This window comes from Ictidomys tridecemlineatus, chromosome 10, assembly GCF_052094955.1.
Source record: "Ictidomys tridecemlineatus isolate mIctTri1 chromosome 10, mIctTri1.hap1, whole genome shotgun sequence".
NCBI lineage: Eukaryota > Metazoa > Chordata > Mammalia > Rodentia > Sciuridae > Ictidomys > Ictidomys tridecemlineatus.
In genome coordinates, this window is record NC_135486.1 from 34,293,593 (window position 1) to 34,316,781 (window position 23,189).

A 23,189-nucleotide genomic window follows, 5' to 3' on the forward strand; every position below is an offset into this window, starting at 1 on the left:
GCCTGACTCTGCCGAAGGTCCAAGTGTGTGGTGCGGCCTCCGCTGGGCCTCAGGTTTGGGCTCTGGCCAACGCTCAGCCTTTTCCCTTCAAGCTGCGGCCCAGGAGGCCTGGCCGGTCTCCTGTCATTCTGGAAGGCCCTGACAACTAGTTGTTGTTCAGGGCTCACTTCATGGACATAGCCAACCAGCCCTCAGAAGGACCCATTCCTGAGTTAAGCCTCCGTCGTGGTCACCTTGAAATCCTAAATAATTTTCAAATATGGGACCTGGCATTTTGATTTTGTATTGGGCCCTGCAAATTATGTTGCCCATCTTGGTTTATTTTTGTTGTCTGCCTTTTAGTATCCTTTGCATTTTGAACTATGTAGATGTGATTGTTGTGTGTGTGTATGTGTGTGTGTATGGGGCGGGTACTGGGGTGCTGTACCCTTTAACTACATCTCCAGCCATCTTTATTTATTTATTTTTTAAATTGTGAGACAAGGTCTCACGGAGTTGCTGTGGTTGGCCTCAAACTTGTAATCCTCCTGCCTCAGCCTCCTAAGTCACAGGGATTACAGGTATGCACCACTGTGCCAGGTGTAGGTGTGGTTTTTTAAATTTAAAAAGTAAATACAATCATCTTTCCTTATGTGCAGAGGGAGAAATTCCAAGACCTTCAGTAGGTGCCTGAAACCATGGATAGTGTCACACTCTCTCTCATTATATATGTTTCCTCTACATACATACCTATGAAAAGTTTAGTTTATAAGTTAGGCACAGTAGGAGATTTACAACAACTGATTCTAAAATAAAACAATTATAATGATGTATTATAATAAAAGTTGTGTGAAAGTATATTTCGAAAAATCTTGTTATGCTGTCCTCACCCTCACATCCTGATGTGAGATGATACAGTGAGATGAGATGAAGTGAGTTTAGTGACACGGGCATGATGACATTGGTGTTAGAAGCACATAAGGGTTCCATGAACACTAGCACTTGGTACTATGACAGTCAATTTGATAATAAACATGACTACCAAGTGATAAACGGGTGGGTAGTGTATACAGCGTGGAAACACTGGACAAAAGGAGGGTTCACATCTGGGCAGGATGGCATAAGATTTCGTCACACTACACAGAATGGCACAGGACTTAGAAGTTATAAATAGTTTCTTTCTAGAATTTTCTATTTAATATTTTTGGTCCACCATTAACTGTGGGTAACTGAAACTGCATAAAGTGAAACCGTGGACAAAGGGCGACTACTGTCCCACACAGGATTAAAAACACGGAATACATTTATTAGTTGTTGTGTACAAAATGGTCTGTATGTCCACTGTGGTACAAAGCTGATGCTACCCACACGTGACACATCAAATCCACAGTGTGACTGACTCCCAGGAGAGCCAGTGTGTGCAAAATGTCACCCCACGAGGGCATGTTGTCCCTCTCTGGGACTTCTGGAGGACAGATAGAGGGGTGCTGCTTTTCTCCTGTGTTGGACCCAAGTATTGAGCCAGGTCATATTTCAGAGCTAGGTGGAGGGGAGGGGCTCCCCAAACCCTTGATGATCACCCCAACTCCCCTCCCTCTAGGTAAATCTCTAGAGGCAGATGACACCTGCAGCCATGAGCTAATATCTGCAGCTTTTCTTGGAACTCAGGAGACTTCTATAGAGACAAGGAGACGTCTGTGGTGGACATGAACTCGGCCATCGGAGATCCTGAGAGGTCATCTTGTTCACTTCTTTCAGGCTGGGCTGTCTTATCTGTGCTGTCTGAAGCCACAGATAAGCTTCTGCAGGGACAGAGGATCCGGGAGCTCCTCAGGCATCTCATTGGAGTATTGGTCTCTGATTCTGATTTCCTGCCTGAATGCAATATGCTGCAGTTTTTGCCCATTTCTTACTATGTTTAAGAAGTTTGAGTTCTTTTTCCCCACAAATCTGGGTGATAATGCCTAGAACGTGGGAGCAAACTTTGAACCTTGAACTTGGCCAGAACACCAGCTCCTCAAGTGTCCCAGGAGCAGCCACCTTCGGCTGAGCTTGGAAACGGAGGAGTACTGCTGCCCTCTGGTGGCCAGTCAGCAGAGCAGCAAGGCAACCTCTGCCACCTTTGAATCTTCAGGTAAATGAATGTCCTTTCACTGTTCCTTGAATACAGCAATCTGGTCCTTGCCTCAGGGTCTCTCCCTTGCTGTTTGTTTCCATGGAACACACTTCCTCCAGCTCTCTAGTGGCAGCTGTATCCCTTTCTCTAGCTCCCAGGCCAAACGTCACCTCCTCAGGGAAGTCCTCCTGGACCACTTTGTCTAAAATCGCACCTCATCACAGCCCTGTCCCTGCCCTGTTGCCTTGTTTCACTGTGTTCTTGGCACTTACCTGCTCTTTGGGAACACCTGTATAAGTTCTTATCATTGCCTCCCCCCCCACCACCAGCTGTCAGCTCTGGGGGATCAGAGCTCTTGTCCAGACCTCAGGGCAACTAACATAGTAGATGCTAAATACTATTTTTTGAAGGAGTAGTAAACGCATATCAACAATAGCCACTGAGATGTAGGTGCAGCTTCTGGTCCCTAAAAATCACACCTTGACATGGGCAGGCACCTGCCTATCACCCCCATTGGACAGATGAATAAACTGAGGCTGGAGAGATTTCTGTGAGTTGTCCTGAGCACCCAGCAGAGGGGAATGAAGAGAGTCCCTGGCAGCTTTCCTGTGCGCCCTCTGTCCTCTACTCCAAGGGGAGCCTCAGGGCTGCTGAGCATCTTCTGGGAATGGAGTCAGGCCCTGCATGCGGGCTCCACACCCTCTCTCCTTGGCCTGGTTACTGAGGGAGGCCGAGCTGCATCATGGTCTTGTGGCTTTGGGGGTGTGAGGCAGGAAGGAGCAAGGAGACCAGTCCACAGGACGCTAGGAACAGTGGCCTATCTGCAGAGATGTGTTCTGGAGCAGGATTGTGGAAAGAGCAGGCAGAAAGAAAGCTGGAGCCATTGAGGAAACTGTGACTCCTCCAGGGCCAGGAGTTGCTTGTGACATTCTGGGCTTCATCCGGGGCCCTGAGGGTGCAACCCCGTCTTCCCTACAGTCTTCCCCAGGCGATGGCTGCTAGGATTCTGGAGCCAGCATGGTCGAGGGCTCTGAGAGCAGAGCCTTTGCCACCTGGGCTGAGCGTGGGTTGGCAGCAGGACCGTGGGGGGATCCAGCCGGGATGAGTGGGCCCAGGGCAGGCTCTGTCCTTGGGTGTCCGGAGCGGGGCCCTGGATGTCAGCAGCATCTGCTCTTTGCCTGGCCTGGCACGAGTTTGATGGAGTCTGTGAGGTGATTCTCTAGGATTTCTCGATACTGGGAAGGGAAGAGAGGAGTCAGCATTTGTGGCCTGAGAGGCAAGGACCACCACGGCCCTGCGTCCTGTGGCTCACGGAGGGCGGGCATTTTCTTTCCTCTCCATGTTACTGTGGGGAAACTGAGGCCCAGGGGGGAAGCCACTGCCTTCCCAAGCACCTTATAAAGATGCCGTGGTTTCATGGAGCAGCAGCTAGCCAGCCCTTTCCCCTTCTGGCTATGGTGACATGGTGACTGCTCCTTTCCACAAACAGAACTGGGCCTGCACACTTCATCTCCTGCCCTTGGCACTGGGCCTGAGAGCCCCAGGTGGACACTCTTGCTGACCTTCTAAGAGCAAACAATCATCTCAAATCCAGCAAGCAGATAGGTATGTCTTCTTTAATTATGAGGGGACTCTTCATCATATTTTGGAATAACAAATACCCAGATCCTGGAATATGGCCAAGAGGGAATAATAAAGTCACCTACCTACTTTTGTCCGTGGCAAAATGTTAACTGAGCACCTACTTCATACTCTCTATAGATGGCTTGCACATTGCTCTTTCTAGTCTAGAACTCCCCACAAAACTCAGATGTCTCCGCCTTGTGTCTCAAGGACCCTCCAAGGCAATGTGCCCAAAGAGACCTCCTTATCTCGTGCTCTCCTGGAGCCTTGCTTTCTCCTCTGCTTCCCGTCTAGACTAATGGCATTGCTAGTCCATGATGCCTCCATTTGCATCCTTAACCCTGATCCTAACCCTAACCCTAACTCTAACCCTAAACCCTAACGCTAACCCTAATCCTAACCCTAACCCTAAACCTAAACCCTAAACCTAACCCTAAACCCTAACCCTAACCCTAATCCTAACCCTAACCCTAACCCTAAACCTAAACCCTAACCCTAATCCTAACCCTAACCCTAACCCTAAACCTAAACCCTAAACCTAACCCTAAACCCTAACCCTAAACCAAACCCTAACCCTAAACCCTAACCCTAAACCAAAACCCTAACCCTAAACTCTAACCCTAACCCTAACCCTAAACCTAAACCCTAAACCTAACCCTAAACCCTAACCCTAAACCAAACCCTAACCCTAAACCTAACCCTAAACCTAAACCAAAACCCTAATTCTAACCCTAAACCCTAACCCTAACCCTAATCCTAACCCTAACCCTAAACCTAACTCTAAACCCTAACCCTAAACCCTAACCCTAAACCAAACCCTAACCCTAAACCCTAACCCTAACCCTAAACCAAAACCCTAACCCTAAACCCTAACCCTAATCCTAAACCCTAACCCTAAACCAAAACCCTAACCCTAACCCTAAACCCTAAACCTAACTCTAAACCCTAACCCTAACCCTAACCCTAATCCTAACCCTAAACCCTAACCCTAACTCTAACCCTAAACCCTAACCCTAACCCTAATCCTAACCCTAAACCTAAACCCTAAACCCTAACCCTAACTCTAACCCTAAACCCTAAACCCTAACCCTAAACCCTAACCCTAACCCTAACTCTAACCCTAAATCCTAACCCTAACCCTAACCCTAACCCTAACCCTAACCCTAAACCCTAACCCTAACCCTAACCCTAAGATAGACCATCATTAGCTCCTGATGCTTCTACCTTAAAAGTCTCTTCAGTCCACTCCCTTCTTATCATCTCTGTCCTCTCCTGCCTGGACTATTGCAATGGCCTCTTCAGGGCCCACCTTCTCTGTAGCATGAAGCTCCTCTGCTGAAAACCCTCGGGCATAGCTCCTATTTTAAAATAGCTGTTATTTTATTTAACCCTCACAACCACCATGAGAAAGATATATTAGCATTGTAAAGATCAGGGAGTGGTGGCTTAGAGCTACTGCATGACTTGCTTAAGGACACTCCGGGAGCAGGTCTAGAGCTGGGATTTCAAGCCTGATGTCCTACATCAGAGCCTGGTTCTTCCCACCCCCACTTATCGAATCAGCACCTCTCCCTCCCAAACCTTTCCCCAGTTGGTGTGAAGGAGCCCACAGTCTCCCTGGGAGGAAGGGCAAAGACCTTATTGCTAGGAGCCACTGCAAAGTATTATGATGCATGGCACCTTTGGTTGTAAGCTAGCCATTGAGAAGATTTACATTCATATGGAAATTGGACTCCTGCTGTTCACCTTGGCCAGGAATGGGACTCCTGGAGAGTTCTCATTGGTTGGGGAAGGATATTAGGAGGGTTTTCCGGGGGAGGTCCTGGCCCCTGGTTCCAGGAGACGCGACCACCGTGGGTGGACCGGCTTACTGGCCGCATACGGGGTATTGGCGGCCTTTTCAAAAAATAAAGTTTTGTTCCTGCTTGAGTGGCTGGTGATTCTGTGCCCAGCCAGACTGCGGCACCTTATAGGACATGACCTGGAAAACTCTTTGCCAGGAACAGTGATACAGTGACACACACCTATAATTCCCACAGCTCTGGAGGCTCAGGCAGGAGGATCACAAGTTTGAGGCCAGGCTCAGCAACTTAGTGAGGCCCTAAACAACTTAGTGAGACTCTGTCCTATAAAAAATGAAAAGGACTGGGGATAGGTCTCAGTGGTTAAGCATCTCTGGATTCAATCCCCAGTATCCACCCCTGAAAAAAACAAAAACAAACCCTCTGACCTCAATGTATTTCACCCTAAATGCCCATGCAAAATTTACTTTCTATGCCCTGGTGTGTCTGTCTGAATGTGAAAATGTTTCTCTTGCAAATTTCTGAGTAGCACAGACACTGCAGAAAGATGTGCCCTGTTGGGCTTCGAGGAACTGGGTGGCCCCTAAGGGCCCTGAACAGTTAGCAGCACCATCCAGAAATCATGGATCTTTGGCATGAAGTCTGTGCTCCTGGTGGGGCTCACGAGGCCTCTGTGATCTGGTACTGTCAACCTTCGTCACACAGCATGTGTCCCTACACCTGCATCCCTCGATGACATAATTCCCTCCCTTGCAAACTCCACTCATAGTTGGCGGCTCACTCGGCCCCATGTTCATGCCTGGGCTGGGGACCTGCCCTCTCTCTCTGCCACTCTTCTCCTCCTGCTCACACCCCCAGTGGCTTATCATGTCCGCTGGCAAACTGCGAGACGCCTGTCAAAACCCTGCTCACTTGCCACCTCCCCAGTCAGGCAACCTCCTTCACCCTGGCCACCAGCTGCTTGAGTCACCTCTGTCCTTCATCACGATCTCCTGCAGCGCGGACTCCATTCACTTTGTGAATGTCTTGCTCTCCTGACCCCGAGTGCACTGAGGTTTTCATCTCCAGCCCTGGCCTGACAGCCCAAGAAATGGTTATGGAATGAAATTAATTTTATTTTATAGATGAAGAAACTGAGGGTCAGACAAGTCATATGTCCTGCTCTGGGGGGTCCACCCACAGGCCCTCAGGAAGGACTCAAATCTAGGTCAGTCTGACGCAGTCACCACGCTTGTCACTCCCAGACGTCTGCTCAGTCAATTTCCTGCATAATCGTGGGGGACTAACATGGAATTGCTGACTTATTCTTTTGCCAAGAAAAGATGTTAAAAGGAACAAGCAGACAGGCTCCCATCTACTGATGGCACCACGTCATAACCCGTGGCACAGAAGGAAGGGCATAATTGAACCCTAATTCAATAGGAAAGACATAATTTCAAGAATAAAGGACACTCTCTCCTCTAAAAGGACAGATGCTAACCACACAGGGACGCTGGCCGTGTGCTGATGGAAGCTTCCTTGTGACTTAGCGTTTGGCAATAACTGGAGCGACTGTGGGGTATTATCCCAGGTCATGGTAGAAGGGAAGAGTTAGTGTTCCTGGGAATGGTGGGGACAGGCACACCTGCATGGTAGGAGCCAGCTGTCCCGACTGTGTACTAAAGCCACACGTTTTGACCGTGCACGACGAGGTGGACACCCGCTGCTTCCCTCTAACCAGAGAAAGCAAGGCTGGGAATGGGAGCACCAGCCAAGCCCTGGGGGAGTGGCGGGGGGGCGGGGCAAACCCCCAGATCCGCGCCGCGCTGAGGGTGGCAAGCTCGCGCCTTCTCCCTGGGCAGCCGCTAGAGGTCGCTGCGGCCCCTCTCCACGGTGCCCAGCCCCCAGCGGCCGGAGCGCTTCACTCCTGGACAGTAGGTAGCTCCGGGCCAGGCAAGCCCGTGGGGTCACCCACAACGACAGGATGATGGCACATGCTTCCACTCAGGGAAAGCCTCCAATCCCCCACCCGCATTTGCTCATTTCCTCCATTCCTCTCATTGCTGGGATTATCCTCTCCCTTCTTTTAAGAGATTCAAGGTGATTAAAGGTGTCAGGCTCATCCAAAAAAGATAAGTCCCCACATCAAAGCAGCATTAAAACCCTGCTCCCGCTTCTAGGCAGCCTTTCAAGATCTCCCCTCCTCTCTCTGGCTCCCTGTCTCAAACGGGGGTTGTGGTGTGCCCTTCCCACTGAAAGAGGGTTGAACTGCAATTGCTCCTCTGTCTCCCTGCTGAGACCCAGGGTCCCCTGACCTTAGCATGGTGCCTAGCAGGTATCCCACCCTCAATGCATGCTTGTGCAGCCATGGCACCGCGGGGTCTGGGTCTGGTCATCTTTGGATTGGAAGATGTCAGCAGCTCTCCGGGCTGGGTATTCTGCTTGGATAAATGCCTGTCTCCATGGAGCTTCTGACCCCCCCATGAGGATTGGTCTGGATAAACACTTCTCAAACGCTTACTAAAATTAGAATCTTCAGGGGTAAGGCACAGGAATGGAATTTTCATATTCACCACAAAGAATCTTGATAACCAGTCTCTGAGGCCGCTGATGGCATATTCTGTTGCATCTTATGCCTCTAAAATTTGTGGTCCCTGAACTGTTGAGGCCACGTAGTGGATAATTCACCAAGATGATGAGCACTCTGTCACGCGCACATCCCCACCTGGACCAATATACTCTTTTCTCCTGGCAGCTCCTGGGATTGCTGAGCCTAGGGGCAGTCCTAGCCAGTGCCATCACCATGCCCCTCACTCACCCGTGACAGAGCCCGGCTGGCCAGCACCTCAAAGGCTTGCACCACGTTGATGTCATTTTTGGCACTGACTTCAAAGTAGGGAATGTCCTTCTCTTTACACCAGCCTTGGACTACCTCCTGGGGCACCTAGGCAAGGAAGAAAAATGGTCACCATTTCTGTATCATTGCCACTGCCACTGCCATGAGCTAATATAAACCTCTCTTCTTCATAAATTACTTAGTCTCAGGCATTCTGCTATAGCAACAGAAAATGGACTGAGAGAGTCATTTCCCCATCTCCATCACATGACACCTATTCCCACCATGGTTACGTCCCCAGCCTTGTCATACCATATTACCACCGTCACTCTTATTTGTCAAGAACCTTCCACATGCCTATACCTACACATCTCAACAGAGATCTAGTTGAGATAGTTCTTATTAGTTCCATTTTACAGATGAGAAAATAGACCTTAGGAATGAAAAGCTTTGCTCAGAGTCTATGTATCTGAGCAGGATTTGAACACAGGCCTGGCAGAATTGGAGTCCGTTCATATGCTGCTTCCTAACATCTAAACCAGGAGCTTCTTCCTGTCATTGACTCCTTGTTTAGTCCTATGAGGGGAGATGGCCATAACAGACACAAGCCAGGAAGGGCAGGGAGGGAGGACTTCCTCTCCCCAACCCCCTGCAGCTGAACAGACCGCTACTCAGGAGACCTGTTGCTGGGCAGGAACTCGGCTCCCTCCTGGCCCTTTTTCTCCAGGGTAGAGTTTGAGAACAGTTAAAAAGCTCTGGACCAGGCACCGTGTTAAGTACTTTATCATATTTTAACTCACCTGATGCACTCACTCTCACTATGGAATGGTTATTATTAACTCTACTTTATAGACAAGTACAATGAGGCTCAGAGAGGCCCAGAGACATGCCCCACATCACACAGCTGAGAAGGCAGAGCTTGGATGCAATCCCAGCAAAGCATTCTCCTGGCACCTGAGCTGGCTTCTGCAGGACACTGCATATGAACCCTGCTTCTCCTTTTCTGTTGCTCCCACTGGACTGTGGATTCTTTGAGCTCAGGGTCAGGACCCTTTTAGTGCTTGGCCTGGGCCATAGGAAAGACATCTCCCAAATGCAATGGCTGATTAGAGTCTGGGGGAGTTGGATGGGAAAAATGTTCTGGCGGCACTTCGGATTACTTCCAAAGACAACTGGTACCACTGAGTTTGGTGATTCATTGGTTATTTGTGGGAGGGGGAGATGAATACATATGGAGTGCTTGCTGTGCTGTGCCTGGTGATATATAACTGTTACTTCAATTCATTTAAGGGATCCAAGATCTGTTTCTTAGGGAGAAAGGACCTTTCTCTTGAACGCAGTGCAGGCAGGAAGAGATCCAATTGCCTCCTTCACTCCTGCAGATTCTGGGAACGCCATGATGTCCACTCTCTCTTGGTCCTTGCTCCCCTGGACCCAGGAGTGGCAGTAGGTCTAGTGGCTCATGTTTTTCTTTCACAATGCTTCCGTTGTCCCCAGCATGGCCTTGGCACTATGAGGCTTGTGATCCAAGACTGAAGGGTGACCACTGAGACCAGTGAAGCGGTCTGTTGTTTGGGTGCTGCCTGTGAGTCTCCCACGTACTGTTAACTTGAACAGAGCAGGGAGAATCTCCAGGCCGTAGTCATGGCCTCTGATCTCTGAGCCTTTGGGAGGAGGAGTGTTCTGTCCTCTGGAGCATAGGTGCTCAAGGATCAAGAAACCAAGTGGTGACCAAGATCCCTCACAGCTCACGGAAAACCCTCAACTATCTGGAGGAAGAATCAAGGCTGACTGAGCTGCTGGTTAGAATCATCCTCATCAGTGACATGCATGAAAATCAAAGGTCATTAGAAATCAACACACTAGCTGGGTACCACGGTGCACACCTGTAATCTTAGCAACTAGGGAGGCTGAGACAGAAGGATTGTGAGTTCAAAGCCAGCCTCAGCAAACGTGAGGCACTAAGCATCTCAGAGACACCCTGTCTCTAAATAAAATACAAAATAGGGCTGGGGATGTGGCTCAGTGGAGTGCCTCTGAGTTCAATCCCTAATATACCCTGACTCCCACCACAAAAGAGGAAAAAAATCAATACACTGAACTTTGATTACATTTTAGGCGCTCAAAGGACTTTGTAACTTATAAAGCATTTGAAGGCAAAGTCTGGACTTCAACTTCTTATGGTTCCTTCCTTCTTTCAGTCCTGCCCCCTGCCCAGCCCCCCCTTCCCGCAGGAGCTGAGCATCTAACTGGGCACACAGTGGGAAATCAGGAGCTATTCTGAAGTTGAAAGGAAAGGAAAGTAAGGTGACTGCTTCTCCAGGAGGCAGTGGGATTCTTTATCTTTCATGGCATTAAAAGCAAAAGCTCAAGATGGGTGCCCAAGGCCTCCCAGTGACACAGCAGGAAAGGCAGGCGGGCGGTGGTAGCTGCTAATCTCAGCAGTCCCTTGCCTCACCAGAGGGTGACCAGGACAGTCTGGGTGCCCAGCCAGGACAGACACGTTATCTCATTTTCCCCTGCTCTTTCTCTGTTTTTGAGGAGTGATTGAATACAAACTTCAGTGTACCACTGGAGATTATGTTGCAAAGTAATTTTTTTTTAATCTCTCTCCGGGCCTCCTCCGCCCTCAGAGAGCTGGCCTGGGAAGGATGCCACACAGACAGGGCTTTTCGGTTTTCTCTGCCAATTCCAGCCTCAGTTTCCTATTTTTAAAGATTGTCTTATCTTTTATTTATTAAGTATATATTATTTATAACATTATTTATAACTTTGAAAATAAACTCCAAGTGTGGTACTTGGGGACATGAGACACAGGGGAATTTTAGAAGAGCGACTTCCATTAATTTTCCTCATGGTGGACAACAGATGCCTAACAATTTTCTTTCTCTGATAGGTTTTTGCTCATTCATTGGAGGACAAATGTTGGAAAAGATTAGTCTAGTCTGCATCATGTATTTATGATGCTTTTCCGACTCTTATGCACTTAAAAATGACGGAGAGCATAAATGCTAGAATTAGCAGGTCTAAAATTAATTAGTAAACCATCAAACTACTACTAAGAGTAACAAAGACTATTTTTAGAAAACATGATCTTGATTATATGGATTGATGGTAAGTCAGAGATTACCTCCCTGAGTGCAGAGCAAAGGACTCACATCCCTGTTAATAAATTCCTTGCAGCATATATATGTTTGCAGAACTATTCTAATAAATTAATATATATATATATATATATATTTTTTTTTAATATTGCTTTTTGTAGAAGTATTTGGAATTTAAAAGAGTTAAGTCAGTAATTTCTTTAGGATCATTCTGGCTACATGTAAAGCAAAACATATATAGATGCATGTTTTTATTGTGGTTAAATATACATAATATGTAATTTAACATTTTAGCCATTTTTAAGCATATAATTCGAGGGCATTTCTGTTGCCAGGCAACTGTTCCCACCACTTAGCTCCAGAACTTTCTCATCTTCTCAAAGCTAGCAACATGTTTTTAAATGTTATTTTCTTTTTATTAAGTAGGAAAAGATGCTGTGTTTTCCAACTTGCCCCTCAGAGATAATAAGGAGGATAATAATCACAGCACTTTCTTTAATTCTCAAATAGCCTCAGGGAATTCATATTCTGGCCTCTACTCCACAGAGGAAGAAGCTGGTAGGGGCCGGGGATGGGCATGGAGTGTGGCTAGCCGAGCTCTAAGCCACCATGTGCCTCCCAGGTATCTCCCTCTCAGCTGGTCCTCATCACTTCCTCACACCTGGCCAGGGACTGGCAGGCTCCTGGCAGGGCTCCCAGCCTCTCCTCCTGGGTCTCTGGGTAAAGTCCCTCTGCTCTCCCCCACCCACTCCCTCCTCTCCACTTCCCTATTGTCACTTCATTATCGATGAGCACTTCCTCACCTCCAGTGTCTGCTCCATCACCTCCATCCAGACCCTTCCCCTGGCCCAGTTGGTGGACTCTGGACTCCAGCACCCTCACTTCGCCTCCCTGTCTTGGCTGGCCTGGGTTTTTGGGGGGCTGCTGCTCCCCCTCTTGCTGTCTCCAATGAGGCTAGACCCATAGCACTCTTGACCATGGATGCTGAAGAGGGGATTGGCTTGCCTGGTGCCTCGTGGCTTCTTTTAATCCTTTCTTCTTCCTCTTTCTGCAAGCTCACCCCTCTCCCCTGTGAGCTGCACCTGGCTTCCTCTCCTGCCAGGTACCCCTCATTCCCTGAACTCGTGGGATCTGCTGCAGCTTGTTCTACCCCGAGGAGAAGGAAACCAAGTAAGAGCCATAGGAAATCAAAACGGATTCCTTCTCCCCAGCAATCTCCACTTCAGCCTCTTCTTCCCAGAACCAGACCCTAGGCCTCTGTAAACATCAAATCTGGCCTCCCATTCTTCCATGACCATAGTCTCCTTTCAACTCCTGTGTGCCCTCTCCGCTGCCCTGGTCTCCAGCCTCTGGTCCCCAGCCCTCAACCCTCCCCTTGTCCCTCTCCTTTCTCTCGTGGCTTCTCAGAGCCCTGTCATCTCTACCCTTTGACTGCTCTTGCTTGGAGAAGCCTCAGTCTCAGGTCCCTTCTTCCTGGCATTTACCCCAGGCTGGGCTGTTGAGAAAGAACACACCAGAGATTCCACTTCAAGTTCACGGTCTCCTGCTTGGCGAGCACTCACATCTGTTCTTGTCCTTGACCTTGATGGGCTCCTCCTCTCATTTCTTTTAGGGACAACTGTTCAAGCTAAGCTCTATGATTTCCTAAGGCTCTTACTTGGTTTCCTTCCTCTCATCAAAAGGTGGCACCTCTTACTTCACTGAGAAAAAGTCAGACTCTCAGCCTTGAACTCCCTGGACCTTGAACCTTAAGACTCACAGACACATGAAACAAAATGTTAAAATGGATGTTTGTGGGGTGGCATGACGGCTTGATAGACATCAGACGAGAAGTGAGTTGGAAGGCAGACCACCCCGGGGAACACACACATTTCCAAAAACTCATGACCAAGGGTCTCTTCGTTGACCTGAACGCTCATGGAACGGACATTGAAGAGGAGGATTAGAAAGGTTTCTTTTGGAGAAAGTTGCGTTGTGCATGCAACTACCCCTGCCTCCCACAACACGGACCCTGGAGTTTGGTGGACATAGTGGACTGTATCTGAGGTAGAAGGTGACGGGGTGGAGGGAAATCAAAGTCCCTGCCACGGAGCCAGAGTCACCCTGTGCCTTGAGGAGTGGCTCTACAAAGGGACAGCCAGGTTGGAGCTACCAAGAGGACTATTTGAGGGAGGAGGTGACCCCAGTGGCTTGGGAGATGGCTGAAAAGTCAGGAGTTGAGAAGGGACAGTGAAATATTCCTGGAGAAGGCTTCTTAAGGACCCAAAGGAGTGACCCACAGAAGAAAGCTTGCCACCATCACGAACCCTCTGGTGACAATACCCGTCAGATAAGACCTGCCCTGCTCTCCCGACCACACAGGGTCCGACACCTGTGATCTCAGCTAAGGGGTGGGGTGTTGAGGCGTAAGGTTGGCCATGAGACTCTCCCCTGCAGCTGTCCCAGTGGGGACAAAGAAAGGGAGCATCTTGCCTCTGCATGAACTTAGGGCTTTGTTAGTCAGAGACTGGATATTTGTGATGAGAGAACTGACACTGGGTTTCCAACGTGAAGTGACACAGAGCTGACGCCTTCTCGCTAGCTGTTCCCAGCATGGACTTCCCTTTAGAGCTTTCATTCTTATGTCTTCCAAAGCCTGCTTGTCCTCCCCAGCTGCCTGGGGCTGTTCTCCACGTCCAAACCCAACATGCCTGCCTCTGGCACCAGAGATTCCCCCGTACGTGTGGCGGCTCCGTTGGAAGAAGCACCGTCTTCTGCCTCCTGCCTCCTTCCATCCATCAACATACTTCATCGTGCCAAGTGATGCCTCTGACCTCCTATCACTTTTCTCTCTGAGCCATTGTGAAAATGGTTCCAACACGATGATTCACTTCCTCACTACCTTTCTCTATTTGAAACACCAAGAAAACTTATTTCAAATAGCTTTTTTTTTGGAGGGGGGAGGGTGGGGGTATTGGGGATGGAATTCAGGGGCCCTTAACCACTGAGCCACATACCCAGCCCTTTTTATATTTTATTTAGAGACAGAGTCTTACTAAGTTGCTTAGGGACTCGCTAAGTTGCTGAGGCTGGCTTTAAACTCACGATCCTGCTGTCTCAGCCTCCCGAATTGCTAGGATTACAAGTGTGCACCACTGAGCCCAGCTCAAACAGGTCTTTTGGGTGTCATTGGGACTTGGATTGGTGCAGAGCATCTTTAACAAATTAAGGCTACTTTTATTCTTTTTTCATGAGCAGGCAAGGATTAAAAGAGCTCTCTACTCAATGGCCCCATGATGGTCAATACCTACTCTCAGGGCCACTGTGATCATAAAGCAGACCAGCTGTCAAATGGTTAGTCATGATGTTAAATGTTCCTATGATAATTAAAAAGTTGTTACTTTTCCTGAAAACTTACAGATCCAAGAATTTGTAACTGCAGACCCCCTACTTGACAGTGGCAGAAATGCTATTCTACAGGTTAATTCTATTTCCATTGAGACTCCCATTACATCTGAGGACTTCAGCCCTTGACTCCCTGTGTCTAGACAGGATCATCTGCAGTTCTCAGTTCACACCATGCTGTGTCTTCATCCTGGAACCCACATCTTCTAAGAAGCCTGTCCTCTATTCTGGACTTAGACAGATGCCCCTTCTTTGGCCTCTCCATTTCTCCAAGGTGTATCTCTATAATTGCATTTACCATCAATAACTGTTTTTTAAAGGGTCTGTATTCACTACTAAACCATGGAATTCTTGAAGTAGGGACTGCGCCTGATTCAGCTCTGCGTGTGTTGGACGCGTTGGGTGCTGACATAAAATTTGTTGAATGAATGAATGAACAATACCTTCCTGTCTTCCAGGTCAATTTTGTTCCCCAGCACCACCATGGGGTAGGACTGCTCCATAGGGATAATCTTGGCCAGAACATCACCCCGCCAGATATCCAGGGCTTCAAAGGACTCCAGGTCGGTGACATCAAAAGCCAGGATACAGCCATCAGAGCCTTTATAGAAGGTGGACACCATGGAGCGGAACCGCTCCTGACCGCCTGTGTCCCAGATCTAGAAGGGAAGAGCAGCGCCCCGTGGGGCTGTGGTGAGTGGCTGGAGGGAGGTACAGTCAGGTTACCTCATGCCAAACCTTCCTTTTCTGGGCAGAGAGGAAAGCCCCAGTGTACGTTCAGGTGTGTAGGGGCCTTTCACACACAGGTGACCTGAGCTTCTCGCCCTCGCACACTACAACACCTTTGCAAAAACATTTAACTCCTGGGAGGACTTTCACATCTGACCTCTCATTTTGCCTGTGGGTCAGCAGGCCAGGCATTGGACTTAGAAACATGGACTTTAGGAGGGACTGGCCCAAGGCCACCACCAATTTTTCCAGGGAAATTTAGAAAGAAGGCATAAGGTCTCCTAAGAATTGAATTAGTCCTCTTCCTTCTAGATTAGGCACCAGCATCTTTTTTTTTTTTCTTTGTCTGCAAAGAGCCAGACAGTATTTTAGGCTCTGCCGGCCACTCTCTCTCTGTTGCAATTACTCACTGTCATTGTAGTAAGAAAAGACAGTAAGTAAACAAATGCATGTGGCTGTGTGCCCATAAAGAGACCAGATTTGTCCCATGGGTTGAAGTTAGCTGTCTCTGCTCCAGGCCACTCTAACTCTGAGCCCACTTGACTACACTTGGCTGTGCAGGGAGTGTTGGCGATTTTCAGGTGTATACACGTTGAAGAGGGAAAGAGAGTATTGATTGCTCACCTGCAGCTTCAAAGTTGTGTCATCCAGCATGATGATCTTGGAGAGGATGCTGGCCCCCAGCGTGGTCTGGTATTCCTCATAAAATGTCTTGTGGACATATTGGTGAAGGAGGGAGGTCTTTCCCACTCTGTGGAAAAGCCCAACACATGTGAGCACACACCTACCAACACACACACACACCCACCCAATGCCATTCTCAGAGACGTACCATCCCCCTGATGATGCTATCTCTCCCTGAGATTCTGGATTTCTATCATCTGTGGTTCAGGGACCACCCTTGGAGGAACAAGAGACTGGAGAATGGTTTCTAGAAGTAGAAACCAAACAAAGGAAGCAGAGAGATCTGGAAAGAGCTGAAAATTCCCATAGCAACAGGCAGGTCCTTTCTGGGTGTGGCAGGTGGTGGGAGGGCAATTGCTGAATGTCTTGCCAGATTCTTGAAGCTGGTTACTGTAGTGCTGGGACCAAACCCATCATTTACTGCCAGATTTTTCTCCTAACTCCTTCCTTGAGGTGGGTGCACTTCTCTGTCACCCACCCCCAGGGACCCTGGGTGTGGGGTGGGAGCACATCACAGAGGCCCCGCTGCCCTGGCAAGGCTGCTTCCAGAATCCCAGACCCCGAGCTCAGCTTGGCTTACCCAAGTGCTCCGACAATGATGAGCTTCAAGTCCACCTTCTTCCGAGGATTCATGAAGTGGCTTCAGAACCTGTAGGAAAGAGGTCAGAGGTCATCTACATGCTGGCCAATGTCTCCTGAGGCCACCGACACAGAGGCTGGTCTCTGCTTTCCTCTCCCCTTTTCAGTGTGCAGATCTCTGCTCTGGGCCCAGGGCAGAGGCAGGGCTGTTCTCTGAATCAGGCATATGAGTTAGGAACCCTTACACCTTCCCCCCTCATTTCCCTGAGGGCCTCCCCACAAGGCTGGAGGGGCTGTGAACCCCCAGGAGAGACAAATCCCTCACCCTGGAAGGAGGAAGGCAACCCTGCTCCGAGAGGCAGCTTAGAGTACCAAGAAGGCAGGACAGGGGTGAACAGAGGCCTCACAGACAGTCAAGCCTGGAGCCAGCGATGGAGGGCACTGTGGGAAGAGGAGATGGGGTGGGCAGGACAAGGGGTCCATTGTCAGCACTGCTCAGAGGCTTTGAATGGAAGACCATCCCTTCCCAAGCCCGAGGTGAGGCTGCAATTGCAGAATCAAAAGGCTCTTCTCTACTGCAGCTGGTGGGGGGTGAGGTTGGGAGATGTTACTGGAAAGCTACTTGGCAACAAGCATTGAAAGCCTTAAAAACGTCCCAGACCTCCACTTCTAGGAATCTGTTCTAAGGAAGTAGCCAGAAATGTGAGCAGAGACCCTAGTTCAAGAGTGTTCTCCATGGTGTTCTACACATTTAATGATAAAGAAGTAGTTAAATCACAGCACACCATGAACTAATAAGCTGTCATTAAAATAGAGTTTTGAGCATCTTAGAGAAAATGCTATGTCCTAGATTCTAAACGGAAAGCAGAAGATGCTAAGCTATACATATAACATCATTCCAAATCGTATAAACTGATATTAAAGTTGAATTAGTAAAACATCCTCTTTTTTTCCCTTTCTATTGAAGTACTGAGGATTAGAGCTGGAGTCTTGCAAATGCTAGGCGAGTGCTCTACTCCTGAGCTATGCCCCCACCTCTCAACTTGTTGTTTTGAAAAGCAACGTGAATGCATTATGAAATGGCTAACTCCAACTAACGAACACAGGCACTGCCGTTTTCCTGTGATGAGAACATTTAACAGAGTCCCGTGCTAGACCCTGGGAGCAGCACAAGATGGAGCACGCAGGACACCTCTGCAGGGAGACACTAGGTTAGAAGGTACAGGGCCAAGGGACACAGGAGAAAGTTACAGTTCCCAAGAGACACAGGGAAAGTATGGTGGAAACTCAATCGAACCAGGCCCCGAAGAAATGAGGCATGTGGTTGGGGGCGCTGTCTTCCTGGGGAGGGGATGATGGAGTAGGCCAAACCCTGGGAAGGTTGAACAGAGACAGTGCTGATTTGCTTCAGGGAGAGGGAGGAAGCCTGGAGAGGAAGCAAGATGGGCCGGGCGTCGGCCACACTTATTCATTCATTCATTCAGTAAATATTTCCTATCCTTCTGACCTGAAGGGGAAGGGAATGAACCCTGGCTGGCATTTTGCAATGGTGTCACTGCTCACAAGGGAAACCAGCCAAAGGAGAGGGTGACTCAGAAGCTCCTAAAAGGCGCAGATCTGTAAGCATCCATGGCCACTTTGGAAGGGGACAGCATGCCAATTCAGCTTGGAACACCAATGCGATGCCTTAGGAAAGGGAGTCAGAACCAAAGGGAGGAAGGAAGAAGGGGTGAAAGAAGTGGCAGAGGCTGAGCACTTGCAGAGGGCTCTCTGAGGAGCTCCACAGATGCAGGAGGTCCTCACTCCAAGAAGTGAGGCCTTGTCACTCATCCAAGGCCCCAAGGTAGTAAACAGATGAGTTCATGTTCCGGTCAAAGGCCAGAGGAGGAGTTTTTAACACTCTGTTGCCTTCAGATCCTCTGAGTTCAAACTCATGGAATCTGTGTGCACAGGAATCCGGAGCACTGGGCTCAGGTTTGGTGACCTCCACAAAACCCCAGGAGAACAAGAGGAGACAGAGGGAGCCAAAATGACAAAGAAGCACAGAGGGCAGAAAGGGAACTGAGACTGCAGAATAGGACCTACCACTGGGATGCAAGCTCATCATGCTGAGGCCGCGGGGACACTGTAAGAGTCATGCATGTTGCCCGAGTATGTCTCATACTACAGGCTAATGGTTACTGACAGCTGAGAGCTCTAAGAATATGCAAATAAGCAATATGCATATTGTGTGAGGGTAAAATGAATGAATTCATCATTATAATACATTGAACACATAATATATTATTATGATACCTTTAGTGGAACAAACGAAGGGCTCAAGAAATTGTTAGCTGTTTTATCGGCTGCAAAACCAGCCTGTCAGATTGACATTATTATTATCATCTGTATTTTACCATCTCTTTTTCATCCTTACTGAAGAAGCAGACTTTATAGAACTTAAACAGCTCATGCCTGGAGACATATAGCCTACAGAGCAGAGCCTGGATCTGGAGCTGGGATTTGAATCCACGTCTAGTTCCAGATACCACGCCTTGCCCTGCCTCTTTTCTCTCCCCTTCCCTTCCTTTAGACAGAGTCTCATTAAGTTGCCCAGGCTGGCCTCAAACTCCTGATCCTCCTGATTCAGCCTCCTGAGTTTCAGCCTCCTGAGTTGCTGGGATTACAGGTGTGTGTCCCACAGCACCCTGCTAGAGACTTTACCCTTGACTGGGAGATTCTACTGTCCAGCCGCAAAACTAGAATGAGAAGTATACACCTTGCCCTTGGTGCCCCTGAGTTGTAATCTAAATGTCCATAAAGAGAGCCTTTCCACATAAATTCAAATCCATTCATGCTTTGGAATGCCAAGCAGTTTTAAAAAGATGAAGTGATAAAGTGGAAAGATACACATGGTTATTTTAGTAGGAAAAAAAATGAAGATTTTGTATAATTTGATTGCAATTATACAAAAACAGCAACCTTTATGTGTGACTATATGTTTAACATTGCACAAATGTTTATCCTGTAAACATGGAATGTTATGGAAAGACACACCACATGATTAATAAGAGGGCTGGAGAAAGGTAGATTAGATGCTAAGAGCCATCATTTTATTTTATATTTCATGTATGTTTGGTTTTAAAATTTGTCCCACAAGCCTAAATTATTTCTGAACACATAATACATTATTATGAGGTCTTCCCTTTGGGTTTTTTTTTCTGTAGTTAAAACTATAAGGTAAAGTAACCTCTCTTTTAAAAAGAACTGATGGCAGCCCAAAGTCATTTGAGAGTGACTTCCTAAAAGGATGAGTCATTCTGACGGCTGGGGCAGGAGAAAGGCTGCCTGGTACCATGGAGTGATCATGAGTTTGGGGGTCAGAGCTCTCATCCCATCCCCGCACATCTGTGACCTAGACTGAGGTGCTTAATCTTGGGGAGTGTGTTCCCTCATGGGTAAACAAGAGACAGAGACATCTCATGGCTGTGGCTTCTTCTGAAGGTGGCATGTGACACATTCTTATAACAGGCTTCTCAAGTTGGGAAAGATCCAGATAAATGTTTGACAACTGGAAGAAGGAGAGGGATTTGCAGAGGCCAGATGTGCAGTCTTGCCATTTGCCACAGTATAAATTTGCCCACCAAGGCTGATTTCAAGCTACCGGTGTGGCGCCTGCCCGCCACAGCAAGGACCTTAAAGGTCATTGAATCCCATCTCCCGCTGGTGCTTGAGCCACATGTATGAAAACACAGAGCCAGCCCTGTCCCACGGAGCTTCTGCTAGGGTTGGATGTCTTCTGGGGCCACACAAAAAAGGCTTGATTCCTCTGCCACGTGCCAGCTCTTCGTAGAGTTGAGGTCTTTCCTTTGGGTTTTATTTTATTTTATTATTATTATTATTATTATTTTGCGTCTTTTCTCCTACCCATCCTTGTAACTTGCCTTGTCTTATGAGCTCCCCTTCCACTCCACCACCCTGCCCCTCCCCCATGAGCCCTCGAAATGTACCACCGCTGCAGGTTCCCCCACACCACTTCCACGAGGGCTGACATTTGCTGAGGTTGCTAGTTAAAAATAGCCTGGTTCTGTGGTCCAGGATCAGCAGCAGCAACAGGAGAGTGACGGGGACTGACTCATTGTAAGAGAGTGACTGTCACTGGCTCAGGGTAGGCACCGAGGTTCTCCCTGGGAGCACAGGCTTCAGACAGTGGCTGAGATCCCTTTCCGTGTCCTCTCTACTCTGCCATTGGGCTAGGCTGTTGGCCATAGTTGTCCTTTTAAGCTTCTTCCTGCCCATATGGCTGACTCAGATGCTCCAGAGCAGGACATGGTCCCAGAGGCCAGGCTGAGTCATCCTCCCTGTTAAGTAACAGCAAGGAGCAGGCGTGGAGTGTGGGACTTGCCAGGTCCACACAGGGAGGACTTACTCCCCACCGAATGTGACCAGCCCTTCTCACCCTCTTGCCTGGCAGCATTTCCAAGCCTGAGCCCAGGCCCTACCCACGTGCCCAAGCTACAGCATGGCTACGTCCCTGCGAAGCAAGAGAGACTGAGTGATTGCTGAGCCCTAGGGTCCAGGAAGAGTCCTTCAAGAACTTTAAAACTTCTCCATTCTCGCCTTCCCACCGCCCTTCTCTCCCTCCTCCACTGGTCCCAGCCAGAACCCAGGCGCAGTCTCCTGCCTCAGGTGTTAGGTGAGGTGTCCTCTGTTGACCAGGAGACCAGGGACCTGGGGCAGTCCCCGCCCCCAGCATGTGCTCTTCCTCAGCTTCTTATCCTGCTCTTTAGTACCACTCCTCCCATCCCACACCTCAGAAAATGGCAAATATCCACCTAAAAATTGTGGAGTCAAGTCTGGAAGAAGGGAAGGGATTTGCAGAGGCCAGATGTCCAGTCTTGCCATTTGCTGTCTGTGAAAAGAGGCTGTCTAGGGAGCCTGAGGCTTTGCTGCCTCCCAGGAATGAAACTCAGCCGTAAACACCCAAATCCCAGCAGGTCCAGACCTGTTCCCTCTGGGAAGTGCACCCAGAGCCCTGGTTTCAGGAAGCTCAGCATTTCTGTCCTTTAAGTTGTCTGGATGTATTGGTCCTATCTCCCAAGTAGATGGTGTACTCATCTGATATAGAGCATATAGAGGCTTCCGTGTGCACCCCTCCATTCATCTGTCCTCCATCCACCCCCAAGCCACCCAGCCATCCACTCAGTGAGCACATGTAGTGCGTCCCTATTATGCACCAGCATAATGTAGGTCTGAGTATATTGATAAGGACCTTTGTGGTGGGGGATTGATCAGTAGGCCCCATGAAACTATTTCCATGAATACATAATGCCTAGCAATTATACAGCAGTTGCAGTTTAAAAAACACTGTGATACCCCGGTGGATTCCTGGGTCAAGGACTGGCTGGTGGCAAGCTGGACTCAGATCTGTCTCTGTTCATCGGCTTACCTAGCAGTGCACCCTTTGCCAGGAAGCATGTTTCTGATTTAGAACAAGAGATAATTTCCTATTTCTGGGAGCTCAGCTTTCCCTGGTGAGATCCTCTGACCTACCCAGCTCCATGCCAGAAGGAACCCTGTTCAGGTGGCAAGGGGTCTCTAGGTGTGACAGGACCCAGTCCTCTTGGAGGGCTCCAGTTCCCGGCAGGCCCTGCAGGTTTGGAGCAACAGCACCACCCTCTACTGACTCAGCCAGCTGTGGCAGCTGCCAGGCTTGCCGGCCCTTGCATATCCCCCAGCAGGGCCCCAGTTCCCCGGGAGGGTGGGGAAGTCCTTTCTTGCCACCACGCCTAGTCATTTCCCTAGGATGGGGGTCTTTGGGCTGGATCGAAACCTGCAGCTGCCAGATTCTAGGCCTCCTCCTTGTACCCTCTACCTCTGCTCCTCCCCTCAACACCCAAATAGCTCTGGGGGCTGCTGGACAGACAGAAGGATAGAGACAAGTTTCCAGAGCACTTACAGCTGAGGCTGTAGCACTTGGCCTCCGGGGGCAGGTGGGCGCTCTCTCTGAGTCTGGAGGTCTCTTCTTGGATCAAAGGTCTCAGCTGCGCCAGAGAATTAAACGGCTTTGGGAACCTGAAAGACTTTGTTAGCCAGCTTCTTCCCTCTGAGTTTTCCTCCTCTCCCTCTGCGCACAGACTTGGGAAAGTTGCAAAAGAGGCTGGGCTGGGTGACCTCAGCTGCGTGGGTGGAGGGGGTGGGGTGGAATGGGAAATCCAGGCTTCTGAGCTGATTGGACTTGGGGCCCCTGGAGAGTACAGTTTATAGGATTCTGGCCCAGAGGGGTAAGGAATGGGAGGCTTGAGGGTGGGAGCTTTTGGGCCAGAGGGGCTGCAAGGTGACATGCTCTGTTTGTGGAGGTTGGTTTTAGGAACTTCTGCCTCTGCTGCTGGAAG

General features: G+C 49.0%; 1 protein-coding gene across 1 annotated transcript; it reads right to left on the minus strand.

Moving 5' to 3' along the window:
- Positions 1–1,264: 1,264 nt before the first annotated feature.
- Positions 1,265–22,958, minus strand: Rab7b (RAB7B, member RAS oncogene family). Its single transcript, XM_078022709.1, has 6 exons — positions 22,754–22,958; positions 16,817–16,885; positions 16,177–16,303; positions 15,267–15,482; positions 8,318–8,443; positions 1,265–3,330 (listed from the first exon to the last, which is right to left on the minus strand). Exons 2-6 carry the CDS (start codon positions 16,867–16,869, stop codon positions 3,253–3,255), a joined length of 600 nt encoding a protein of 199 aa, XP_077878835.1. The 5' UTR covers positions 16,870–16,885; positions 22,754–22,958; the 3' UTR covers positions 1,265–3,252.
- Positions 22,959–23,189: the final 231 nt, after the last annotated feature.